General features: G+C 41.1%; 1 protein-coding gene across 1 annotated transcript in view; it reads right to left on the bottom strand.

Moving 5' to 3' along the window:
- The window catches only part of LOC124711322 (midasin-like), a 146,908-nt gene that overhangs the window by 78,505 nt on the left and 43,091 nt on the right, over positions 1-25,312 (bottom strand). Inside the window, exons 7-11 of the mRNA XM_047241340.1 lie at positions 14,783-15,172; positions 9,747-9,887; positions 7,943-8,919; positions 4,106-4,247; positions 1,144-1,335 (exon numbers count right to left, since the gene is read on the bottom strand). Coding sequence (XP_047097296.1) covers positions 1,144-1,335; positions 4,106-4,247; positions 7,943-8,919; positions 9,747-9,887; positions 14,783-15,172 — 1,842 coding nt within the window. The remainder of the gene's footprint in view (positions 1-1,143; positions 1,336-4,105; positions 4,248-7,942; positions 8,920-9,746; positions 9,888-14,782; positions 15,173-25,312) is intronic.

The following is a 25,312-nucleotide window of genomic DNA, read 5'->3' as shown; positions in this document are numbered from 1 at the left end:
CAGCATTTGGCTTTAAGATGTTGATTGACGGATGAAATTTAAATGGGAATAGAGCAGGCAATAGGAACAAAATAGAACAATAGAAATGATTGGCATCTTTGTATTAAGAAATGTAGATAACTGACAATGTCCCACTCTGTTGCGAGAACGATCGGGACTATACTATATTCTAGACAAGTCTCTAAATAATTGTAAAAACATAAAAATAATGACAATTTCTTCAGATATTTTGCAGTTCATATCAGCTACTTTCACCTGTATGTCAGAAGCACAACATTTATGTTCAGCTCATCATCATAAGCTCACTGAACAAAAAAACTAGTCAGCCCAGTGCACACCCACAGACAAATATCTCAGCTTTTACAGGGGCACAGCAATCGAGTCACGTGCTCAGCTGTGCACACACAGTCTCTATGTGAGCATGTGGTGGTGTGATCAGTGAAACATTTATGTTTCAAGCAGGTATTGTGCGTTACTGTAGGTAAATGTAAGGACTTGACAGAGTGGCACAAAGGGGAATTGTGTTTGGTCATGCCCTTGGCCATATGGTGTGTGAAGTTGCTGCATTGGTGCTTTGCAGCAGACTGTTCAACCTGTCTACAAGCAATGGTGTATCGCACATGGCCATGAAACATGTCATCAAAAATGTGTTCAGAAAAAAATCCTGACTGAGAGGGACCGGATATGTGTTTCAGAATCAGAATTGTTTCCAAACCCGACAGCAGTTTCTGCAGGCAGTGAATGAAGGTCCATCCACACAAAGACAACAACAATGAAGTTCATCTTGCCGGAAGAATATGTGAATGGTTTTCTGAACAGTCCCCCATCCAATTACATCTTGATTGTCCGGCAAAATCACCTGACTTGGACCCCACAGAAAATCTGTGGGACACACTGGAACAGTTGGGAAAATACTGACATCAGCATCCCCGCGATGTGGACTCACTTCCTAACTGAATCCAGGCAGTTATAGAGTTCAGGGGTAAAATTACACAGTGTTAAATGATGCTTGTCATAATTTCTCCAGGAGCGACCAATTTTTTATCTGGTGAGCTCTTATGGTCCCAAGAACAGACAACAAATGAACTACTTACACTTCCTTTAAGCAGATTTAATCAATAGGATATGATATACACAACGCACCTTGCACTCCTTTTCATCATCTGTTTCTGGCTCCTGTCCCTTAGGGCGGGCATCTTCCAACTGATCTTCACTCTCAATTCGCTCCGAAACATCTGTCTCACCTTCGCCATCACCTAGCCCCATACCTCCTTTAGCAGGTCCCGAATCCTCACCTTCATCATCTGGCATTAGATCAGGAGGTATGCCAAAGCCCTGCAGAAAAAAAGAAATAAAATAATAATTTGATCAATTTAATTACACATAGTTAAATGTAGTTTGAAAATTACAGCCACCATGTTCAAACCACCCCAAGGTGGCATGCCGCACGGTGACGTTGTAGGCACACGATGCAGTAACAAAAGTATGTAAGTGCAGCAGAGGCGAACGGGGATTACCCTAGCAATGATATGTGCTGCAAATGGGGAAACCCACTGAGATAAGCGACTCTGTCACAGGACAGGTTATTATTACGTAATGCCTGTGAATGAGTGTCTCGAAAATGGCAAAGTTGGTCAAATGTTCACATGCTTCTGTCGTGAGCATCTACAGAAAGAGGTGGAGAGGCCGTGAAACTACCACTAGGCACTAAATGGTTGGGTCTCCAACACTCTCCACAGAATGTGGGGTTCAGAGGCTTGTCTGCTCTGTAAAGTAGGGCATATGCTGATCTGTGGCATCCCTGACAAGAGAACACAATGCTGGTGCATGCACAAGTCTTTCAGAGCACATCATTCATCGTACATCGTTGAACATAGAGCTCCGCAGCAGCCTAGTACTCAGTGTTCACATGTTGACCCAAAGACATCAACAACTAAAATTTCAGTAGGCACAGGACTATCAGGATTTGACCGTCGATCAATAGAAACATGTCAACTCTTTGGGTGAATCACATTTTTGTTATACTAGGTTGGTGGTCGTCTCCGCAAACGCCGTCATTGGCAGCTCGAAACGTGCAGCACACGGTGCAGGCTGGTGGGAGCAGTATTATGCTATGGGAGACATTTTCCTGTACTTGCATCAGACCTGTGGTAGTAATCAAAGATTTGATGCTGACAGCTGCATACCACCTGCAAGCCAAAACCATGCTACAGTGGTTTGAGGAGCATTATAGTGAACTCACGTCATCAGGACAACCAAATTCGTCTGATGTAAATCCTACGGAGCACGTCCAGGTCGCAATCAGGCGCAAGCACCACATATGCATATCAGCGGCCCCATTATTTATGCAAATTACATGACCTGCGCATACACATCTAACGCCACATACCTCCACAGACCTACCGACAAACTGTCGGTGATCCGTGATATGCAGAGTAAGTCATGTATTTCATTTCAAAGATGGACAAACAAACTATTAAGCAGGTGGTCATAATGTATTGGCACATCAGGGTATAATCCAAAGAAATTTAAATCATTTCTTATTTGATAGGGATTTAGTTTGATTTGTATTTGGTAGTGGTCAAACCTGCTTTCATGGCACCATTCCAGTCAATACAAAATATGAAAACATATGTTGCCACTTCTTCTTATTTCCATTAGTCATGCGATAAGTTGTATTGGAAGAAGTGTGCTATCATACGGCCAATTTCTGTGACTGTAAGACAATGTATTTATGATACAAAGATAAGATTAGTTTAATTGTTTGGGATTACTCTGTCATCAAACCACTGAGTGTAATTTGAGCAGTGTTAATCTGTAGACAACAGTTATACACAACATTCTAAGACATTTCTTCTATTTTCCAAGTCTTTATATAAAATAAGGTTGTCAGAATGTGGAACTATAAAACTAGTATCTAAAATGTGGACAATGATTTTTTTGTGCAATTAATATTTAAAATGCTTTTGGAGGGGAGGGAGAGAGGGAGAGGGAGAGAAGTTCTGGTGGATTTTCCCTACATAGTTTCTTTTTCATCATTTGAATAACAATGTTACTATATAAGATGCCATCATCCTCCTTCACGAGTGTCATTCTACTACCTTTGCTGCTGTTAACCTGACTTTTCACTCAATAGGTTAAACTGTACGATTCAAATAAACCTTAAATAAATAAATAAATAAATAAATAAATAAATAAAAGAACAGTGGCCATCACATATTTTCCCATAGCAAAAAAAATACTGACATCTGAGTGAAAAAGATTTATGAGGGGCCATCCGCACTCTTGCCTCAAACTGTGTGTAGGTAACACCAGTTGTGAGCAATGACGGGAAGTTAAGATAGAGGAGTAGCTCATTTTTATAGACAATGAAATAAAGACCACTCTGAAACCACAACTGTGACTACACACACACACACACACACACACACACACACACACACACACACACAAAAAACACAATCTGATTTTGCTGGCTTAACAATGACTGCTTAGGGGCAAATGTTATGTCACACTGAAGTCCTACAACCTGCGAGGCAATGTATGTTGAAGGCAAAACTTCTGTTCTGCACATGTGAGCGTTCAATCCAATTCTGCGTAACGGCTTACTATCTGAGGTGTCAGACAGCCCAGAACATCACAGACAGTAGATTAGTAAGCAATGCACCACCTTCTTTTCAGAGATAATGGGAAGGACTGAGTAAGAAACAGAGAGGGATTCCTTCATTTTCCTACCCCCTTTCCTTTTCCAAGCTCTCCACTCAATCCCTTTTTTTCTCTCTGAAAAAGGAACCAGTTGTTCCAAACGTTAGCAGTACGGTGTTCTATTTTAAATTAAAACAAAGAAAGGCAACCTTTCATCAATAGCTGATTGAATGCATCACACAGCAATCAACTACAAATGAGTGATTTCCTTTCCTTGCCTTTTTATATCCTGCAATTCCTGTTTTTGTAATGTGTTCTTTTTTAAGTATTTCTATCATACATACTGCGAATTACCACTTCTTATGTTAAATAATTAATTTAGTGTACTGGTTACAGCATAAAAGCTTCATATATGATTATGCAACTATTACACTGATGCAAGAGAGAGAAATAAAATTACCTTTTGTGCAAGATGCTGGAACAAAGGCAACAGTTTATTGAGTAACTGGCATGATACATGAAATGCCTGAATTTGTTGAAATACAGTAAGTTCTGCAAGGAGTGCCAGCTGGTGCAGGAATGGCAGCAGCATCTGAATCAGCCTGTGGAGCATGGGGATAAAACACACAATCACTAACACAATAAATACCCACAAACTGAAGATAGATAATTAATATGCAATAATTCAGTCAACAAATGTCCTACATTTTTTATACTGCCTATTATTTTCTACAATTTGATTTTCTTCCGTAGAAGCTCTTTTACTGAATCATTCTGCCCACAGATACAAAAGCTCATGTTCATTTTTACTCTCCTTCTCCTTATTGTAATACTGTCAAATGCTTTAACATAAATCTTCTGTTTCTGATACCTTTGTATGTAATATGGTGGGTTAAATGTGGAGGAATTGGGCTGGGGATGATTTGGCTAAATGGAAGACTGTTGAAGGAGACAGTAAAATATTTTTGAATGTGTCCTACTGGGTTACTTGATACTATGAAGATTATGATAGACACACAACAGCACATGCACATGCCATTAGATTTTCATTGGGACTTATGTTTCCAAATTTTCACTGCCACTTATCTTTCCTTCTGCTACTTTTGTATACCAAAAGCTACTAGGAAGCTACATGGAACAGTGTGCTGGGAAAATGGATCTTGCTGAAGGTCACTGATTACCATCCCATAGAAATTTATACCAACCGACTCAGAATGAAGGGCATGTAATTAATCTGGGTGAAATCAATGAAACAACACAGTATCAGTGTAATCTGTTCAAAAATGCTAAAAATGCAATGTAATGAAAGTGCTGCAACAGACGAAACTTTATGTTTTAATAGAATTCAAACCCAAGTCTCCTACTTACCACAAGATGACAACACCATCATGTTATCTGAGCAAGCCTCCTGTCCCCATCCAAAGTGTCAGTATCATTGACATTTCCTCCTATTAATGCAGCAGCTTTGAACAGATTTCACTGACATCATTGCATATTGTTGCATTTCATCAATTTAACTCCGGAGTTATCATCTATCTCTGCACTAGAGTCAGCCACAATCCCTTACAGAATCACCCTCAGAGATGCTACTACATCTAATACAGAAGGCAAGTTTTTATTTTATTTTAATGGGTAGCTGGATTACGAAGTAGGATATGCTTTTGGAGGTTACTTTTAAATTTTATTATTTGTTGTCACATCTCAGTCACACATACTAGAAGTAAAATTTAAGTGTCATTCAAAAACCTCATCAAAATGTGTACACACAATTCATGGATGAAGAAAAAATTGTGAATGAACTTTCCTGGGTCAAATCAAGATTCATAGTATCAGGGACAAACAGCTACAACAATGTTAAGTACATGCAAAGAAGAATCCCAAATATTTGTCTGTTTCTGAGATATGATATTATCCCCTCCAATCCCTCCCTCCCCCCTCCCCCCTCCCCATCCCACATCCCACCCCGTCCCCCAAAACAAACCTCCTCTATAACTGTGATGTAACTTAGTGAATAATCAGTGGCATCACACATTACTAATGCCAACATCCAACAAGAATGACTTGCTGACTTCTCTTGATCAAGTAATTATCCAGCCTAGAACAGGATCAGAACAACACAAAGTGATTTGAACACTTTCACATGCTTCATGCTAATATGCCATACCAAGCTTGTTTTAAAGGATAGTAACAGTAATATCACTTTACTGTGCACTTTCGCTCCTATTGCAACATCCAACATTTTGTTGCATAAAATAAACAAATGGTGCAGAGAAATAAAACTCAAAATGGATCACAGCAGTTATGTTGCCACCTGCTGGCACATTCCACAAATGACTGTTGTAACTGGCACTTAAAATAGCAGAGAGAGGTGACAATGGTGAGATTAGATGGCACAGCTCTCCTGCTGACAACCAACTGTCAATCAGTTTGTTATTCTGATCCAGGTAGAGGCTTTTGTTTACAAAAACACTACCTTAAGCCACTCAGTTAAGCAACTGTTGTTGCATGTATGACATCAGATTTGAAAATTAACATGTAAAGAAGATTGTTTATTTCAATATTTTTCATTTTTTAATGTCCTATGTCCTAAAATTCAACATCAGTATTTAATTTGGACACAACATACTGATTGCACAAAACTATATGATGATACGAGGGCATGCTGAAAAGTAATGCCTCCAAATTTTTTATGTACAAACTTTTAAAGGTTTTGAAATAGAACACACTTACATTTTTATTTGTTACATCTACATATTTCTCTACACTGTCATGCTGGTGACAAACACATTTCTCCCAACGAGGGAACAGTTTGTCAATACTGTCATTGTAGAATGTTTGACTTTGTTGGCAGAGCCACAGGCTCATCTCTGCTTAAAACAATCGATCACTATCAAATTGAAGTGGATTAAGTTTGGGAAATGGATGAAAATCTGATGGAGCCAAGTTGAGACAGCACGGAGGATGACTGATAACAGTGAATGCAAGGCATCACACTATTGCAGATGCCACAGCGTTTGTGTAAGGCATGGAAACATCACGGTCAAGGGCAGGATGCTCTATGTATGGAGGAACTCTTTGAATTTGTGCTTTTAGTTTTCTGAGGGTGTCATAGTACCGTGCAGACTTTATGGTGGTGTCTTTGGGCACGAATTCCAAATGCACGACATCGCGAACACCCCAGAGCACTGTGAGCATGACTTTCTCTACTGACGGCATTGTCTTGAACTTTTTTGGGTCCATGATCCTTCGTGGCAGAACTCTACTCTTGCTCTCTTGTTTTCTGAGTCAAAATGGGAAACCAGCTTTCATCACCTGTCACAATGTTGTCAAGGAACCCACCACTCTAACACTAAAAATGCAAAAGAAATTGTTAACAGATGTTAGACTCCTCTGTTTCATGTCAGGAACAAGCATTCATGCACTGAGTTCTCTTTACAGCAGTTCTGCAATGACAGCCTGTACATGCTCTCATGATACTCCAAACTTAGCAGACAGCAGAGTTTTTGGCGAGTTCTCTGGTGAGTTCATCAACCCAATTCCGATAGGTCTCATCAGTTGCTCTGTGCAGTCATCTGCTCTGAGTTCTGTCACACACACACACACACACACACACACACACACACACACACACAGAGGTTTCTCCATTACAAGCAAAAACAACCCAACGTCTCACATTACTGATGTCAAAACTACATTCATTGTACACAGCTTTAATTTCTCTGTGGATTTCAATTGGAGGCAGTTCACAACTCAATTACAGCACCCTTTGATATAGTTACATTACACACAGCCATTCTTACATGCTACAATTTGGAGCCTTCTACCATCAGAGTGTCATAACTTTCATCAGCAAAGTGGGAAAGTCGACCGAGTAATGTGCGTGACATGTAATGCCTCAACCGATATTGATAACAGAATAAAAAATTCTGAGGCATTAGTTTCCAGCATGCCCTCGTAATATGTTCTGTTTACTGACAAAAAGGTCATACAAAACTGTTTTAGTAATAGAATCACACTGACAACTATTCATGGTACACGTAATCCATTGTGCCATTCAGTTGCAAACGTGTAAGTGCCAAGGTACTTCACATAATTTTACATCTTCATGAAATAGTGCATGTGATAGAAAGAAATAATATCATTAGTACTTTTTTTCTGAAACAGTTTCAATTAGGGTACGCTACATAATGTCTACTTTATGAACATATCCAGGATTAACAATAGTAATATAGGTGTATTCCATTACTCTAATTATTCTACCCTATCGTTAATACTGGTTATTATTTTACATTCTTACCTTTTGTAATACACAGATGTTTCTGTTTCTTTTCCTACTTCTAATACACTAATTAACATGTTTTTAATATCTGAAACAGTGTCAAAGATAGCACTCAGATTCAAATAACTAATGTCAGTTTTTAATCCACCAAGTATCTTCTCCTTAAAGTGATCCTTTTGAAGCTCATGATGGCTTTCATGTTCAAAACTATCCACAGATGGAGTGGAACTTATGACATTCACAGCATTCTTCGTCATGTTGTTTTCCTTATCAATACCCTGTGTTTCTTCCATGTCAGTTCCCCCCGCCATCACATTGCAGACATCATCGTTTCCTGCACCTACTGATATTTTGTCACTCCTTTTATATAGTTTCTGAACAACCAGCATAATTTTCACAAGGGTTTCTTTCATTTTGGGCCTAAAAGTAGGGTCTCGCAGAAGATCAGGTGACAGATGAACTTTTGGAACTTGACTTAACACATCAAACATGAAATCATCTGTTTTTGGTTCACTTCCTAACACTTGTGAACCACTTTTGTATGATGGTGAATTTACTGTTGCAAATAAACTAGACTGGTGGAAACTTTCCAATTCCTGATGTACATGTGTGGATAGCCACCTAAGGCATTCTGCCAACGGATTCTGTGAAAGGTTTGTATCGTCCTCTTCAAATTTTAACTGCAATTTCTTGAGTTTTTGCATAATTGTCTGTAAACCACTGTATGCTTCCACAACTGATTTCAGCTTTATAACAGGGATATCAAGAGAGGCTTTCAGATTCCCAGTCGTCGAAACAATGTCACAAATGAGAGCATCACTATCTCGCCATTCAGCATCACCGTATGATGCTGACACCAAAGCAGGCATGTGATTCTTTGTAGATAACCACACTTGGGGCACCTGAGGCGACGATGTAGAGGGGCAAGACTTGAGAGCGACGCGAAACTGCTCCATGCACATCTGCACAGCTGCCAGCAAATCCACCACACGAGACTGGAACAAATAAGTCATGCATTTAGCAGAGACCTAAGGGCTGTAAAGTGTAAACTTTCACAGCTGGATCTGTCATAATTAATAAAGAACGCTGGGCTATTATGTTGTGGTCAAATGGATTTCACATTGTAACCTGAGGTTTTGTTCACACCTGCGGAGGACATTTTCAAAGCAGGTCGTAGCTTCTTTGAGCATCCAAAATTCTATTTACGTATTCTCTCGCACAGTGGCATGATGCTTTGAATACGTGTACGAGTTTTCCACCATGGGGCAATAGCAACAGCTGACGACAGCAACTGACAACAGCCAACTACACAAATGACATCAGGCCACTGCAAGAGAACACACAAACAGAATTTTGTTGCAGTCAGTAGTGAGCCAGGATGTGAATCTGACACTCAAAGAAGCAATGATCCCCCTTGAGAATGTCTTCTCCGCAGATGGGGACAAAATGTTGGGTTTTAATGTGAAATTCATTCGTTCGCAGTGTAATAGCCTGGATTATTTTATTAATTGTGATTGAGGGCTGTCAGCACCTACCCGTCTGACAATATACTTTGATAATGTAACAATGATTAAAAACCTTTTACAGAATAATGCAAAACTAACAGAAAATCTAATGTGAGATTGCTCCAAGACAACATGGTCAACATTCACATCATAAAGCCCCAAGCAATGAACAGCATTGCAGTATCGTTACTTGCAACTTTACCATAAACTTTAGGGCAAAGTTAATATTACCATGGCAAAGCGATTTATTTTCTTCAGAAAGAGAACGGGGGCCCTATGATAATAAGACTACTTGTCAAGTCTATAAATCTACTTACCTTTGCTTGAACAATTTCTGATGGTTTAGCCCCATCACAAGTGTCTTGGCAATGGGTTGAGAGTTCCATCACAATTCTCCGCAACCCATGCAGTTGTTTTACTGAACTGCTTATCATCGATTTTTGTTCTCTTGCCAGTGCCTGTCACAAAATTATATATATTATATATAAAACAATGAAAATTAGTTGGAATGATGAGAGTATAATATAACCTAGAGCTATGTAGCTATTTTCTCTGATCCAGATATGGATGGTGCATGAACAGCATGAAACACACACACACACACACACACACACACACACACACACAGAGAGAGAGAGAGAGAGAGAGAGAGAGAGAGAGAGAGAGAGAGAGAGAGAGAGAGAGAGAGAATGTATATTACTCCTTCATGCTGAAATCACGGCTGGATAGATTTGGAAGAAATCTGGAATGGAACTTGCTTACTCTCTGAACTAACAAACAGGCTACTTTTAAAAGTTTGTATTACAAGATATTTAATGATATGAATAATATAACACAAAATGTGGAACAGTACTTACTCTCAGAAAAAGCTATTTACTCTTTTTCTTTTTGAACTGTATGGTATTTGTGAAAATTCTTGTATTGTTTAATATGTCCTACATAATACGATTTAACATATCTGCGGCACAGCTATGATCACCCGCATGCCACCCTCCTATGATAACCTACTTACAGCCCTTCCAGAGGAGACCAAAACTCCCAACCCCTAGTCTGGTTCAGGTTTATTGATGATAGCTTCAAGATCTCAGGCTGAGACAGCCCATCTCATTCCTTCACGATCTCAACTCCTCGCCTCCCATCCATTTCTCACGGTCTTCCTTAATCCAGCATGCCACCTCCACAGACGTTGACCACCCCCTCTCTGATGGCTCAATCAACACCTCTGTCCACACTGAACCCACCGACCACCAACAGTACCTTCATTTCGACAGCTGTCATCCCTCCCACACCAAAAAATCTCTCCCATAAGCCTGACCACCTATGGGTAACACATCTGCAGTGGCGAGAACTCCCTCACCCCGTATGCTGAAGGTCACACAAAGGCTTTCACAGACAAGCATTACACCCACCTCCCCTGACCCAGTCTGCAACACGTTTCCCAAGAAATATCCCCAAACACTCCCAAACCTCCCACCAATCTAAAAAATCAGCAACATAGGAGCACCTCCCTTGTTATCAGGGCTTTGATTATCTCTCTTCATGCCCTGAAACGAGGGAAATCCTACCCAACATCCTTCTTAGCCTTCCCTGAGTGTTGTTCCATCCTCCAATCAACCTCAACATCATCTTAGTCCATCCCTATGCTGCTCTCAATCCCAACCCCTTACCACAGGAATCATATCACTATGGAAGACAGAGGTGTAAGACCAGCCCAATCCATTCACCAAGCACTTCCTACTCCAATCCTGTCACAGGCTTATCCAACTCCATCAGGGGCCATGTTACATACCAACTCTGCTACAAACCTTGCATAGTTTTTTATGTCAGTATGCCTATCGAGCACCTGTCCACCAGGACGAATGGCCACCGCCAAAGCATTGCAAAGAACGAAGTTAAGCACCCGGTGGTACACATGCAACTGAGCATAACATGCTCAATTTCAATGCCTGCTTCACAACACGAGCCATCTGGATTCTCCCCTACACAACCAGCTTCACTGAACTACGCAGACAAGAGTTATCCTAGCAACACGTCCTCTGCTCCCATTAATTGACCTGGCCTCGATCTCAAGTTGCTCACTGTCCCCAAACTCTCCACTCGACAGCTTTCTTTTCCTCCATCCTGTCACCCACTCCCAGTTTACGACGCCCCCCTCTCCCCCCCCAGACATCCATACATCACACGTCTAGCACGTACACCTGCACCCCAACCTCCTGCATTCCAATCCAGCAAATTGGCTGCCTCCTGATGAACCACCCAACCTCAACCTCTCTCCATTCCTCCCACTCCCCTCTCCCTCTACTCACCCCATCAGACACAACCCCCACTCCAACCTAGTCCACCTGCTGAAGTGCTGCAGCAGCAGCAGTGCTGTGAGTCAACCTGGCACTATGCAGGTGCATAGTCATTGTCACTGATGTGAGAACCAGAACGCTTAATGAAACTTTCAATGGGGTGACTGTGTGCACACAGTTACAGAGGACATTTGAATGACTCTGTATTAATATCAAATACCTCATTGGAAGAAATACACTCCTGGAAATTGAAATAAGAACACCGTGAATTCATTGTCCCAGGAAGGGAAACTTTATTGACACATTCCTGGGGTCAGATACATCACATGATCACACTGACAGAACCACAGGCACATAGACACAGGCAACAGAGCATGCACAATGTCGGCACTAGTACAGTGTATATCCACCTTTCGCAGCAATGCAGGCTGCTATTCTCCCATGGAGACGATCGTAGAGATGCTGGATGTAGTCCTGTGGAACGGCTTGCCATGCCATTTCCACCTGGCGCCTCAGTTGGACCAGCGTTCGTGCTGGACGTGCAGACCGCGTGAGACGACGCTTCATCCAGTCCCAAACATGCTCAATGGGGGACAGATCCAGAGATCTTGCTGGCCAGGGTAGTTGACTTACACCTTCTAGAGCACGTTGGGTGGCACGGGATACATGTGGACGTGCATTGTCCTGTTGGAACAGCAAGTTCCCTTGCCGCTCTAGGAATGGTAGAACGATGGGTTCGATGACGGTTTGGATGTACCGTGCACTATTCAGTGTCCCCTCGACGATCACCAGTGGTGTACGGCCAGTGTAGGAGATCGCTCCCCACACCATGATGCCGGGTGTTGGCCCTGTGTGCCTCGGTCGTATGCAGTCCTGATTGTGGCCCTCACCTGCACGGCGCCAAACACGCATACGACCATCATTGGCACCAAGGCAGAAGCGACTCTCATCGCTGAAGACGACACGTCTCCATTCGTCCCTCCATTCACGCCTGTCGCGACACCACTGGAGGCGGGCTGCACAATGTTGGGGCGTGAGCGGAAGATGGCCTAACGGTGTGCGGGACCGTAGCCCAGCTTCATGGAGACGGTTGCGAATGGTCCTCGCCGATACCCCAGGAGCAACAGTGTCCCTAATTTGCTGGGAAGGGGCGGTGCGGTCCCCTACGGCACTGCGTAGGATCCTACGGTCTTGGCGTGCATCCGTGCGTCGCTGCGGTCCGGTCCCAGGTCGACGGGCACGTGCACCTTCCGCCGACCACTGGCGACAACATCAATGTACTGTGGAGACCTCACGCCCCACGTGTTGAGCAATTCGGCGGTACGTCCACCCGGCCTCCCGCATGCCCACTATACGCCCTCGCTCAAAGTCCGTCAACTGCACATACGGTTCACGTCCACGCTGTCGCGGCATGCTACCAGTGTTAAAGACTGCGATGGAGCTCCGTATGCCACGGCAAACTGGCTGACACTGACGGCGGCGGTGCACAAATGCTGCGCAGCTAGTGCCATTCGACGGCCAACACCGCGGTTCCTGGTGTGTCCGCTGTGCCGTGCGTGTGATCATTGCTTGTACAGCCCTCTCGCAGTGTCCGGAGCAAGTATGGTGAGTCTGACACACCGGTGTCAATGTGTTCTTTTTTCCATTTTCAGGAGTGTAGTTACACCAGAAGCTGTTATGTTATTACAAATATGAAGTTTTATCACATTATTAATTCTCGAATGGGACACCATGACTAATGTATGTGGCTATAATGAATACAATGAAAGAAGCCATTTTCCTGCACAGACCATTACTTCATTTGAAATAAACAGCTACTGCACATGATCTGTCAATTTTGACACCTTCATAATTCACAGGTGTACACGAGTGTATAACCCTGCAAAATGGTCTGAACAAATATTACTGAATGACAGACAGTAAGAGGCTCAAAAAATATAGGAGGACTATATGCTCACGCATACTTGAAAATCACCTAGTTTCGAAATTGGCAAATTATGTGATGTAATTGTGTATTTCAAATAAGTTTACAGCTTATACAGCAAAACTGTTCCCTTCAATCGCATACCTCATGCTCAAATATGACAACTTCCATTGAGTGCAGCTTCTCAGTCGGAGTGGACACAAAATGACTGTGTGAAACTCAGCTTTCCGTATTTACACTTGGAAGCTATTTTTTCAAAAGAAAAGTTACACACTAGGTAGTGAAAACACAGAAATTCCTATTTTGGCAATGCTTTACAATTCAATTATTCCTTGTCAGCTTATTCTACATCCATATCTGTACCCTGCAAACCACCATGAGTTGCATGGCAGAGGGTACATCCCATTGTGCCAGTTATTACAGTTTCTATCCATTCCATTCAGGTATGGAGCATGGGAAGAATGATTGTTCGAATGCCTCTGTGCATGCAGTAATAATTCTAATCTTGTCCTCACAATTCCTATGTGAGCGACACTTAGGGAATTGAAGTATATTTCAAGAATCATCATTTAAAGCTGGTTCTCGAAACCTTGTCAGTAGATTTTCTTGGGAAAGTTTTCGACCATCTTCCAGAGTCTTCCAGCTCAGTTATTTCAAGCTCCCACTGGTCAAACAAACCTGTGAATATTCGTGCTGCCCTTCTGCATACTTCAATATCCCCTGTTATCCTATCTGGTATGGATCCCACATACTTGTGCAATATTCTAGAACCAGTCGCATGAGTGATTTGTAAGCAATCTCCTTTGTAGACTGATTGCACTTCCCCAGTGTCCTACCAATAGACAGAAGTCTACCACCTACTTTATCCCCATCTGAGCCTATGTGATAATTCCATTTCCTATCCTTACGAAGTATTACACCCAGGTATTTGTATGACTTGGCTGATAACAGTTACTCATTATAGTCATAGGATACTATGTTTTTTGTTTGTTTTGTTTATATATAACAAATTACAACTACACAAAGAGAATGAGAAATAATTAATATTAGAGCTTTTCTTCCACTTTCGATTTTGCACAGACAAAGGCCTGTAGAAGTCTTACAATTTAAAGAATAAATCAAATTAACACATTACCAGAAGATGAAACGCAAAGCCTTGCAGTCTCTCAATGTTTGCTGGACCAAGATCCTGAGCTGGTGATTTCAGAAAACCAACAAGCTGCTCATAATGTATTTCAGCACAGCAGGAGAGGTTTTCACAACCCAACCAAGACTGCTTTATAAGTGAATCAGCAGCATGAGCAGAAAGAAGCTCTGCATCGGGGCTAGTGACTGCAATCACTGGATCAACTGGCGAGAGAACGAAGCAGCTCATTGTCTGATCTTCACAGAGACGGCGTCCAGTGCGATATGACAGTCCCATTAACTGCAAACTGTGAAAGATGTCAGTCAGTGTCTTTCGTCTCCTGTGCAATAAGTGCTTAGCTTCTGACTTTTGTTTCTCTTTGGGCAATGATCTATTCACCTGAAACAAATTCAGATCAAAGAAAATAATATCTAATTTCATTAAAATATCAGGCAATTACATGTAAATAAATGGAATAAAAGAGAAGCTGGTTCTAGCACACAAAATTGGTACTATTTGTTCCACAGGATGGAAATTATCTTATTTTTTATCCATGTTTAACATAAATAACTTACAAGTGAATGACAGATATTGCAGAAAATATCTGGAAATGAGACTGTGTCGGGTGCACAAATGTTCAGAAGAAGTGTACTTCCTGATGGAATAATGTGTTTTAAATACTGGAAATTCCACGTTGGAAAATAATAAATAAATAACATGTCATCTTTATGGAGCATAGCAATCTATCCTTTCTTAATACTGTTAGTGCTATTACATCATTGGGCAAAACAGTAGTCCAAAATTTTATAGCCATATAGCACAAAAAGATAACTCAGAATTTAAAAAAAAAAAAAAAAAAATCTTCCATTGGGTGAAGGAGTCAAGGGAACAGTCACCTTTCTGGATACAGTTAAAGCTCGTGATACTGTGGATCATACCATTTTATGGCATAAATTCGAAGAATACAGGATGAGGGGAGAAGCCTATTTCCCTCCTACTAACAGTGTATTAAGCTAACTTACAAAAGGACTGCTATGGAACACCCAGCTATCCTTAACCTGGAAACCAATCCAGAGATTATCATCCTTTCTGCAGATGAACACTCCAGCACAGCGGTCACAAATCACAGTGACTGCTACAGAATATTCTTGATAGTCTTGTCCATCCCTGTTTCATTCTGCACCTCATGGACCACTTCCTGTTGGCTGACCCAGGTGAAAAACCTGTACCATATACCGACCCACCACCTCCTATTGCAGTCAAATTACAGGCATTTCCTACCCAATAAAAGGCAGGGCCATGTGTGAAAGTAGCCAAGGTGATTTGACAAGTCTGGTAAAAGAATAAAAAAATATTTCTTTCATAAACAGTTCTCTTTACTTCTTGATGTAAGTCTCCTTTGAGGGATTACACTTGATCTAGTGACCCTCCAACTTTATCATCCCATCAGAAAAACAGATTCTGTCAAACCTTGCCAAATACTTGTTGACTGCAACTATCACTTCCTCATTTGAAGACAATTTCTTCCCAGCAAGCCAGAGTTTCAAGTTAGGGAATGGAAGAAGTTATTTGATGCTAAGTCTGGTGAATAGGGTGGATGAGGAACCAATTTGGAGCCCAATTAATGCACTTTTACCACTGTTATCGCTGATGTGTGGGATGGTCCAATATCCTGGAGTAAGAGCACTTTTCTGCATGCCAACCTTGGTATATTTTTCAGCTAACACAAGTTTAAAAAAATCCAACAATGAAGCAAAGTCCAGTCCAATTATGGTTCTGCCCTTTTCCAAGTAACTATGACGATTATTCCTTCAATCCTCAAAAACAGCGGCCATCGTCTTACCAGCTGATAAAATGGTCTTTGCCTTCTTCTGTGCACTTTCATTAATCTTTGTCCATTGTTTTGCCTGCCATTTTGACTTTGGTGTGGATCCAGCTTTCATCAACAGTCACAAATTGGCACTAAAATCCTTGCGGATTGTGATTAAACATCACCAGAAATTGTGTCGAAATGTTGTGCCAGATGTGCTTCTGGTCGACTGTGAGCAATCGTGGTCTCCACCTCACACACAGCATCTTCATAGCCAATTCTCCATGCAGGATATTACGCACTCACTTAGTTGAGATGCCTGTAGTACTTAGTTGAGATGCCTGTAGTCTCAGTAATTACACAGATTTTTATTTGGCAGTCTCGCATTACGATATCATTAGTTTTGTCAATAGTTTCCTTTGCGGTGATCACAACTGAACAGCCAGAGCGTACTTTGTCTTCGGCACTTGTCGGGCTGCGCTTAAATTCATTAATACAAAAGTAAATGGTCTCCAATGATGGTGCAGTGTTCATGTGAACTCCATGCAATTCTGTTTTGATTTGTGTGGCATTCCAACCCTTCAAATGTTTAATAACAGCACTGAATTCTGTCTTCTCAATTTGCAATCAGGCTGCCAACAATGAGCTGCACACTGTACACTCCTGAAATTCTTTATACGACATCCTGCGCACCAGAAGGCAAATGGCTTCTACAGCTGCTTCACTACATGCATCATTTGGACACTTCCACCCAGCACTAGTTTCTCTGAACTACTAGGGTGGGAACTGTCTCTCCAGCACGTCCTGCACTCTCACAATCTCTCTGGCCTAAGCCTATGCTAATCTGTTTCCCATGCCTCACCTTACCTTTTCCATTCTCTCTCCTGTCCGCACCACTCTTTCTCTGTCCAGATCATGTACTGCCTTCTATCACCACTCTTCTTCCCCCCCCCCCCTTTTTCCACTCCCCTCTTGCTCCTCTTCCCCCTCTGTCTCCATATCCACCTTCACCTCCTTTCCTCCCTTCACACCCTCTCTCTCTCGTATCTCTTATATACTCTGCCCACTGACCTCCTTTCATCTCAATGTGCAGCGACTGCCTCAAACTGCCCACCCACCCACCCCCTTCTTGCCTCGTGCATCCTTCCGTACTCCCTCCCCACACCCATCTACACGTATACAATAGCTCCCAATAATTGATAATCAATAGCCAGTCTCTCAACAGCCACGGGAGAGTGAGTGTGTGAGTGTGTGTGTGTACTAGAGAAAGAACAAGAGCCAGAAAATTAGTGTAATACTGTTTTCCATTGCACGTTTCTATGCACCACACATTAGTTCACGACTGGCGAGTGGATGCCTTTTGCTTGTTTTACGTATTATTCCATCCAGTAATTACTATTGTTATCATGGAAACAGCATATAAATCATATCTGCAAGAAAGTCAGTAAAAGTATGTATTTACTAAAATGAGTCTCAGCCTTCCTGAACCAATATCTAAATGCAAATATAATTCAGACTGATAAATCCATATTGGCAGTATGGTGTTGAAATCCAGGGTGGAGAACCAGCAGCATATACAGACAGGCTTTTCAGATGAAAAAGAAGGCAGTACGAGTTGCTACTACGGTAAACAAGAGAGATCCTTGTAGCAATTTTTCATAAAATATAGAATAGTTATCATCTACTCTATGTCTATTCAAAGGCAATAATTCCTGTTAACTAACACATGGGGAAGGGAAAATTTTCACAGAATTACAAGTAATAAAAAGACTGCAGACAACTGACCACATACAACAGGGACAAAGTTTTTTACAATACACTACACTCTGATATTAAGACAGCTAAATACCTTAAAGAGTGAACTGAAACACTTATTAATATTCATACTGTATTTAAAAAATTGAGTTGTAATGTATCCTGGTAAAACCATTAGTGTGAAGAGCCACAAGCTTGTTTTTGTAATGGAAAACTGATAATTTCTGAGTCACTTTTTTCAGAAAGGATGTATTTTAAAACTATTTTTATATAAATGGAAGCCTTTGTCTTTTGCTGATAAAAGAAGAAAATTTAGTAGAACCTTATCTCATCACATGTGTAATCTAAAACTATGACAATGTCTGAAAGCTGACTGTTATACGGGCAGTGAATAGATAGATAAATAAAAGTTGTCGCAGGTGGTACTGCTGATGCTGTCAAGGATTCAGCAGCCTACTTGAGGGGTGTTTTGGCAGAGTTATTTTGAGAGACTGATATCTTAATAAATGCTAACTCGAAACCTGAACAGGGGTAATAACATAGAAAGGAGGAAGAAAATGTTACATAGATAGTCCACTGCAGTTGCACTTTTAGTTAGTTCCTGTTTGGTGCACCAAATCCATAGAGCAAACACTACGTACTGAAATATACAGCATACATAAATCTCTACATATGGAGTAATGCCTAGCATCTACAATTTCACCACTGTTAATTTGATTCTATCACTCACAATGAAAACCAACAGGGCACTGGAGAGAGGTATTTTCAGTTTCATTTATCAGTCAATGATTAGTGTTCTATTATTTTTTTTATATTTTATACAATGCAATCACCTGGGCACCATGTCATACAAAATATAAAAAAAATAAAAGAACATAATGAAATACTCAACCCCCAATGACAGTGCCATCTTTTCCAAAATGAGAAGTGTTTGAACACATGACACACTGTCAGAACCTGTTAATCTGTTTATCATATGGAAGCAAAAGTATATTTGTAATTTTTGCAAGAAATTTGCCATACTACTAGAAGACACTGTTTTGGTTGCAGCACTGGTTACGTAGTTTCGGGATGACAGAGAACTACTCACTATCACAGACGTCTCAACTGTGTGCAATAGTATCATCTGTAAACAGCGTTATGGAGTTCCAACATTATCTACCATCATATTTATGAATATGTAGTGTTCTGTTTTATTAATACATGGGTTGGTCATGGTGGCTCCATTTCTCGGCACCCCAATCTGCACGTCGACATCTTCGATTATTGTTTGTTGGCTTTGGCTTTGGTGAAGAGTAAAATATAAATATAAAATTGTTTACACATGATAAAATACTTGCTCCGATGATAAAATAAACTTTTTTGGTGCAAAGGAATGCTCACATTATCTTCAAAGCACAACACTCACTTTTTCTGACAAGATGATACGTGTGATGGATAGAACACTGGAGGTTTTAGAACCTCTTGCAACTTTTAACATTCAGTAAAACATTTATTTTGTAGATTTGTATGAACTGTAAAAATTTCTCTCTTTTGAATATGAGCAAGAAATGATAACATATATATTCAAGCTGTTAAATCTACACTGGTGTTGAACTGTTTTTCACAATAGATCGGAGTTTCACACAAAACAAACTAATATCATTATCTTACAGATCATTGAACAGTTCTCCTCCTAGGAATATCAGGACAGACATACAAAAATGAACACTGAAAAATAGAAAACTATTTTTGTTATAACAAAAGGAGAAAGTTCCAAAGAAATTTGAGTGCCATGATACCATTCCTTATACAACATTTATACCAATATATTCATAAATATCTCATGTAATTATTGCAATATGCCATTTTACATGCTGTGTGTTATGTAACATAGTGCATGCCAATAATTACCTTTCCCTCATGTTCAGTCATAATTAGTTGACATGATTGGTCTCCCATTATAAAATATATTATATAAAATAAAATCACTTTCTCCCCCCATTAAACAAGGTCTGTGTATGTGCGGATGGATATGTGTTTGTGTGCGAGTGTATATCTGTCCTTTTTACCCCCTAAGGTAAGTCTTTCCGCTCCCAGGATTGGAATGACTCCTTACCCTCTCCCTTAAAACCCACATCCTTTCGTCTTTCCCTCTCCTTCCCTCTTTCCTGATGAGGCAACAGTTTGTTGCGAAAGCTTGAATTTTGTGTGTATGTTTGTGTTTGTTTGTGTGTCTGTCGACCTGCCAGCACTTTCATTTGGTAAGTCACTACATCTTTGTTTTTTTTATATATATATATATATATATATATATATATATATATATATATATATATATATATATATATATATATATATATATATATATATATATATATATATATATATATATATATATATATATATATATATATAAGAGGGAAACATTCCACGTGGGAAAAATATATCTAAAAAGAAAGATGATGAAACTTACCAAACAAAAGCGCTGGCAGGTCGACAGACACACAAACAAACACAAACATACACACAAAATTCTAGCTTTCGCAACCAATGGTTGCCTCGTCAGGAAAGAGGGAAGGAGAAGGAAAGACAAAAGGATATGGGTTTTAAGGGAGAGGGTAAGGAGTCATTCCAATCCCGGGAGAGGAAAGACTTACCTTAGGGGGAAAAAAGGACAGGTATACACTCGCACACACACACATATCCATCCACACATACACAGACACAAGCAGACATTTGTAAAGGCAAAGAGTTTGGGCAGAGATGTCAGTCGGGGCGGATGTACAGAGGCAAAGATGAAGTTGAAAGACAGGTGAGGTATGAGCGGTGGCAAATTGAAATTAGAAATTAGCGGAGATTGAGGCCTGGCGGATAGCGAGAAGAAAGGATATGCTGAAGGGCAAGTTCCCATCTCCGGAGTTCTGACAGGTTGGTGTTAGTGGGAAGTATCCAGATAACCCGGACAGTGTAACACTGTGCCAAGATGTGCTGGCCGTGCACCAAGGCATGTTTAGCCACAGGGTGATCCTCATTACCAACAAACACTGTCTGCCTGTGTCCATTCATGCGAATGGACAGTTTGTTGCTGGTCATTCCCACATAGAACGCTTCACAGTGTAGGCAGGTCAGTTGGTAAATCACGTGGGTGCTTTCACACGTGGCTCTGCCTTTGATCGTGTACACCTTCCGGGTTACAGGACTGGAATAGGTGGTGGTGGGAGGGTGCATGGGACAGGTTTTACACCGGGGGCGGTTACAGGGGTAGGAGCCAGAGGGTAGGGAAGGTGGTTTGGGGATTTCATAGGGATGAACTAAGAGGTTGCGAAGGTTAGGTGGACGGCGGAAAGACACTCTTGGTGGAGTGGGGAGGATTTCATGAAGGATGGATCTCATTTCAGGGCAGGATTTGAGGAAGTCGTATCCCTGCTGGAGAGCCACATTCAGAATCTGATCCAGTCCCGGAAAGTATCCTGTCACAAGTGGGGCACTTTTGGGGTTCTTCTGTGGAAGGTTCCGGGTTTGAGGAGATGAGGATGTGGCTCTGGTTATTTGCTTCTGTACCAGGTCGGGAGGGTAGTTACGGGATGCAAAAGCTGTTTTCAGGTTGTTGGTGTAATGGTTCAAGGATTCCGGACTGGAGCAGATTCGTTTGCCACGAAGACCCAGGCTGTAGGGAAGGGACCGTTTGATGTGGAATGGGTGGCAGCTGTCATAATGGAGGTACTGTTGCTTGTTGGTGGGTTTAATGTGGACGGACGTGTGAAGCTGGCCATTGGACAGGTGGAGGTCAACGTCAAGGAAAGTGGCATGGGATTTGGAGTAGGACCAGGTGAATCTGATGGAACCAAAGGAGTTAAGGTTGGAGAGGAAATTCTGGAGTTCTTCTTCACTGTGAGTCCAGATCACGAAAATGTCATCAATAAATCTGTACCAAACTTCGGGTTGGCAGGCCTGGGTAACCAGGAAGGCTTCCTCTAAGCGACCCATGAATAGGTTGGCATACGAGGGGGCCATCCTGGTACCCATGGCTGTTCCCTTTAATTGTTGGTATGTCTGGCCTTCAAAAGTGAAGAAGTTGTGGGTCAGGATGAAGCTGGCTAAGGTAATGAGGAAAGAGGTTTTAGGTAGGGCGGCAGGTGATCGGCGTGAAAGGAAGTGCTCCATCGCAGCGAGGCCCTGGACATGCAGAATATTTGTGTATAAGGAAGTGGCATCAATGGTTACAAGGATGGTTTCCGGGGGTAACAGACTGGGTAGGGATTCCAGGCGTTTGAGAAAGTGGTTGGTGTCTTTGATGAAGGATGGGAGACTGCATGTAATGGGTTGAAGGTGTTGATCTACGTAGGCAGAGATGCGTTCGGTGGGGGCTTGGTAACCAGCTACAATGGGACGGCCGGGATGATTGGGTTTGTGAATTTTGGGAAGAAGGTAGAAGGTAGGGGTGCGGGGTGTTGGTGGGGTCAGGAGGTTGATGGAGTCGGGTGAAAGGTTTTGTAGGGGGCCTAAGGTTCTGAGGATTCCTTGAAGCTCCGCCTGGACATCAGGAATGGGATTGCCTTGGCAAACTTTGTAAGTAGTGTTGTCTGAAAGCTGACGCAGTCCCTCAGCCACATACTCCCGACGATCAAGTACCACAGTTGTGGAACCCTTGTCCGCCGGAAGAATGACGATGGATCGGTCAGCCTTCAGATCACGGATAGCCTGGGCTTCAGCAGTGGTGATGTTGGGAGTAGGATTAACGTTTTTTAAGAAGGATTGAGAGGCAAGGCTGGAAGTCAGAAATTCCTGGAAGGTTAGGAGAGGGTGATTTTGAGGAAGAGGAGGTGGGTCCCGCTGTGACGGAGGACGGAACTGTTCCAGGCATGGTTCAATTTGGATAGTGTCTTGGGGAGTTGGATCATTAGGAGTAGGATTAGGATCATTTTTCTTCGTGGCAAAGTGATATTTCCAGCAGAGAGTACGGGTGTAGGACAGTAAATCTTTGACGAGGGCTGTTTGGTTAAATCTGGGAGTGGGGCTGAAGGTGAGGCCTTTGGATAGGACAGAGGTTTCGGATTGTATATGTGTGGATGGATATGTGTGTGTGTGCGAGTGTATACCCGTCCTTGTTTCACCCTAAGGTAAGTCTTTCCGCTCCCGGGATTGGAATGACTCCTTACCCTCTCCCTTAAAACCCACATCCTTTCGTCTTTCCCTCTCCTTCCCTCTTTCCTGATGAGGCAACAGTTTGTTGCGAAAGCTTGAATTTTGTGTGTATGTTTGTGTTTGTTTGTGTGTCTGTCGACCTGCCAGCACTTTCATTTGGTAAGTCACATCATCTTTGTTTTTAGATATATATTTCCTACGTGGAATGTTTCCCTCTATTATAACCATATATATATATATATATATATATATATATATATATATATATATATATATATATATATATATATATATATAAAATCCTTCTGCCTTAAACACCAAAGGAACATTCACTGTCATTTCCAGGTGCAAGACACGTCACAGTATTTAGTGAGTTGTGAATTTCATTGTACAAAGCTATAGTATCCCGTATCTAATGGCCAACATTTATGTAATATGGGCAAGTTTTGACCCTGCGATTTAGAGTGTTTAATGACAACAAATTCAGAATATCAATGGCAAACTTTTTTGAAGATTCTACTCAAGTCACAATATGGCAAAGAAACTGATGAATATTTATTAGTTTTATTCACCACAGACCTCAGTTTTCAAACTCAATAAAGGTTTACAACTATGAGCACACTGTGTATTAACACAAATCAAAGCACATTTACTTTAAAAAAACTGTTATTGAAAATGATGGGAAAAAATGAACAGGACAGAAGAATACGTGTATGTGAGTACTCATCAAATGGAGGCAACACTGAGCAGTCAGTAGACAGGAATGTAAAAAAAAAAAAAAAAGAAGAAGAAGAAGAAGAAGAAGAAGAAGAGGAGGAGGGAACTACCTAACTTTCAGAGAAGGCACATACAACCACTGTTTTTCCCCGACACTATGACATGATGCTCAGTCACTATGTTCACATGGGGCTCCCAAAACTGGATTTTGTAAACCGTTTCTTGTTGGTTATGCAATCACTCCAATATTTCCTCTGGAACTGTGGTTATAGCTGCCACATTTCCTCTATCACTAAGAAGAACAAGCACAATCATTTCTGAAATGTGTTTAGGTATACAAGTTATGTATTTTGTTGGATAAACAGGACGGAGCGACTTATTAGAGTGATCACGAAGCTGTACATCTGATATTTACTTGAAGAGAAATGGCCATTATTCTGACTAAATTGTAAACTGTAACAGCTGATTTCCAGAGGCCATTTGTGTAAAACAACTGATCCATGACTGTCTGCTGCTCAGTGCCTCACCCTGTTTCACAGATTTCACTGCAAGTGTTATTGGGTTTTACAAGTTAGTCAAAAGTAATGGCAGTTTCCCCTACAAACCTTGAAAAAGCATGGCACTAAGAATGTTAATATTTTATTAGAATCTCAGAGTCTCACCCAGTAGAATAACACATACACAAAATGCATCTGGAGTTGACACAACACTAAAACATCATTATGAAAAGACTTTTATTCTCTAGTTATTACTTATATAATTAATATTGCATTTAATAAGAAGCTGAACAGTGAATCAAAGGTCTTACCACAACATGGTGACTCAAGTGAAATACACACTTGTTTGAACAAGGTTACGTAATTGAAACAAGTGAAACTCAATGATTGGCTTATGAGTAATTAAGAAAAAGCTAAAGTGGATAAAAAGTATCCTGATCCACTGGTCAATGGTGGTCAGACTGTATTGTTTTGCTTCACTAATGTCAAGATACACCTTCAAAATTTGGTTTAATATGAACCTGACAATATTTTGTTAGCAATGGCTTTTAGTATTACGAAATAACCATTTATTATCATGCCTGGATGGCAAGAAACAAGTTTTGTAGAAACCAAAAATTGAATTGTTAAATA

Source organism: Schistocerca piceifrons, chromosome 8 (assembly GCF_021461385.2).
Source record: "Schistocerca piceifrons isolate TAMUIC-IGC-003096 chromosome 8, iqSchPice1.1, whole genome shotgun sequence".
In the NCBI taxonomy this organism is placed as follows: Eukaryota; Metazoa; Arthropoda; class Insecta; order Orthoptera; family Acrididae; genus Schistocerca; species Schistocerca piceifrons.
The sequence above is the reverse complement of the archived record's forward strand: the minus strand, read 5'-3'. Positions and strand labels throughout refer to the sequence as shown.